We start from the raw sequence: 1,720 nt of genomic DNA, 5'->3' as shown, positions 1-1,720 counted from the left end.
TGGAACATGTTCCTCCCCTCCGTCCGTGGGCGGCACCCGCCGCAAGGAGCATTTTCTCGCCTCCCCGATTTTCTAACTTGAGCTATGCCGATCTATAGCACTGCACTACTCCCATCCCGCCTCTCAGCTCCCCCTCCTCTTCATAGTTCACCTTCTCCAACCACTCTGCAGGCCTCAAAAACCAAACACAGATCCTGGTGACTGCTTCACGTGTGAACAACACATCTCAACAGGCTGAACGCAACAGCCCAGCCGAGAGCAGCACAGGCAGCCGCATGCTACGCAGCAGAGGGAAGCAACAGGGGCGGGGCCGCCCGCTGCGCGGTCATTGGTCGCTCGCTGGCGTGCCTGTCCTGCTGTGCGGGTGCCCTTGTAACACCCGCTGCCACGACTGCAGCCATGGCAGGATCGCCGGCAAGTCCACATTTGCCAACTCCAGCGCAAGCACCTCCCGCAGCACCTGCCACTGCCGCGCCTGGCCAGGCCACAACAGCAGCCCCACAAAGTCAGCCGCCGCCGCGCTGGCTCCTGCTTGCCGGTGGCCGGCAGGTGCTGGCGCTGGTGATGGAGAGGCAGGGCCCATGCTGCCGGCATCATCCGCCGCCGTGCCTGCCTCCAGCAGCTGCTGCAGGGGCAGCTGCTGGAGGCAGAAGAGGACCCAAGCCGGTGCATCCAGCACCAGCTGCCAGGCCTGCGCCTGCCTCTGCCGGCCAGCTGCCAGGCGCTGCCTCTGCTGCTCGCATGAAGCATGATCCCACGCATGCACAGGCTGGGCATCGCTGCCGTCCTGCTGCTGCTGCTGCCGCTGTGCCAGCGGCAGGCCACTGTCTGACGGCGCTCCGCTTGCGGCAGCAATGTAGGCCCGCAGCAGCGCCACTGCCTGATCCAGCCCGGCGGCAGACGGCGGCTGTGTGTGCAGCAGGGCTGCCGCGGGGACCAGGTCAGCAGGGTACAGCACCCGCAGCTCTGCCGGCAGCTGCCCGTCCCTCTCCAGCTGCTGCCCACGTGCGCCTGCTGCAGCCCGCAGCAGGAGCAGCAGCAGGCGCCAGGCCACCGGGCTGCCGCTGGCCGCCAGCCACCCGTGGAGCGTCTGGCGCATCGCCAGGTGCAGGGCAGGGTGGCGGGCCGCCGCCGCCGCCGTGGCTGCCCAGTGCGGCTGGCGCGCAAGCACCTGCTGCAACGCGGCCCAGGCGTCTGTGCCTTCTGGAGCGTCGCCAGCCTGCTGCGCTTGCTGCTCCTGAAGCTGGGTGGCGGCCTGCAGGATCTCCGCCAGAGCCTGCTGCAGGGCCTGCAGGGCGGCCAGGAGGAGCCAGCATGAATGGGCGGACGGGCAGCACAGATGCGCCTTGCAGGATGAGGTGTATGGCGGCTATCGGCAGCGACACCGGGTTTGCATATTGCGATAAGCGCAGAAACCTGCAGACGCAGAGCATGGGTACCACCTCTCACCGCGGGCTCTAGCATCCAGTAGGCCGCCCAGCCCGCCTGTGTCAGCTGCAGGCTCGGCTCCTGCTGTGTCGCATGCTGCTCCGCAGGCGGCGGCAGCTGGCGCAGCAGCCACAGCAGCTGCTGCACCGCGGCATGCAACGGGCTGGGATCGCCGCTGCACGCCTGCCAGGGGGGCGTGCCGACTGCCGCCAGCAGCAGGCTGTCCAGCGGCGGCAGGTGGGCACAGCTGGCGTCAGCAGCCGCTGGCCCATGCGCCCGTTGCTCCGCTCCG

General features: G+C 68.6%; 1 protein-coding gene across 1 annotated transcript; it reads right to left on the bottom strand.

The window, feature by feature from the left end:
• Positions 1-325: 325 nt before the first annotated feature.
• CHLNCDRAFT_143343 (hypothetical protein) lies at positions 326-1,700 on the bottom strand (the record flags this gene model as incomplete). The annotated part of the gene is made up of 3 exons (XM_005842728.1): positions 326-1,288; positions 1,450-1,569; positions 1,674-1,700. The coding sequence occupies 3 exons, from the start codon at positions 1,698-1,700 to the stop codon at positions 326-328; spliced, it is 1,110 nt and encodes a 369-aa protein (XP_005842789.1).
• Between the last annotated feature and the right edge of the window lie 20 nt (positions 1,701-1,720).

The sequence above is a fragment of the Chlorella variabilis genome, assembly GCF_000147415.1.
Source record: "Chlorella variabilis unplaced genomic scaffold CHLNCscaffold_50, whole genome shotgun sequence".
NCBI lineage: Eukaryota > Viridiplantae > Chlorophyta > Trebouxiophyceae > Chlorellales > Chlorellaceae > Chlorella > Chlorella variabilis.
The sequence above is the reverse complement of the archived record's forward strand: the minus strand, read 5'-3'. Positions and strand labels throughout refer to the sequence as shown.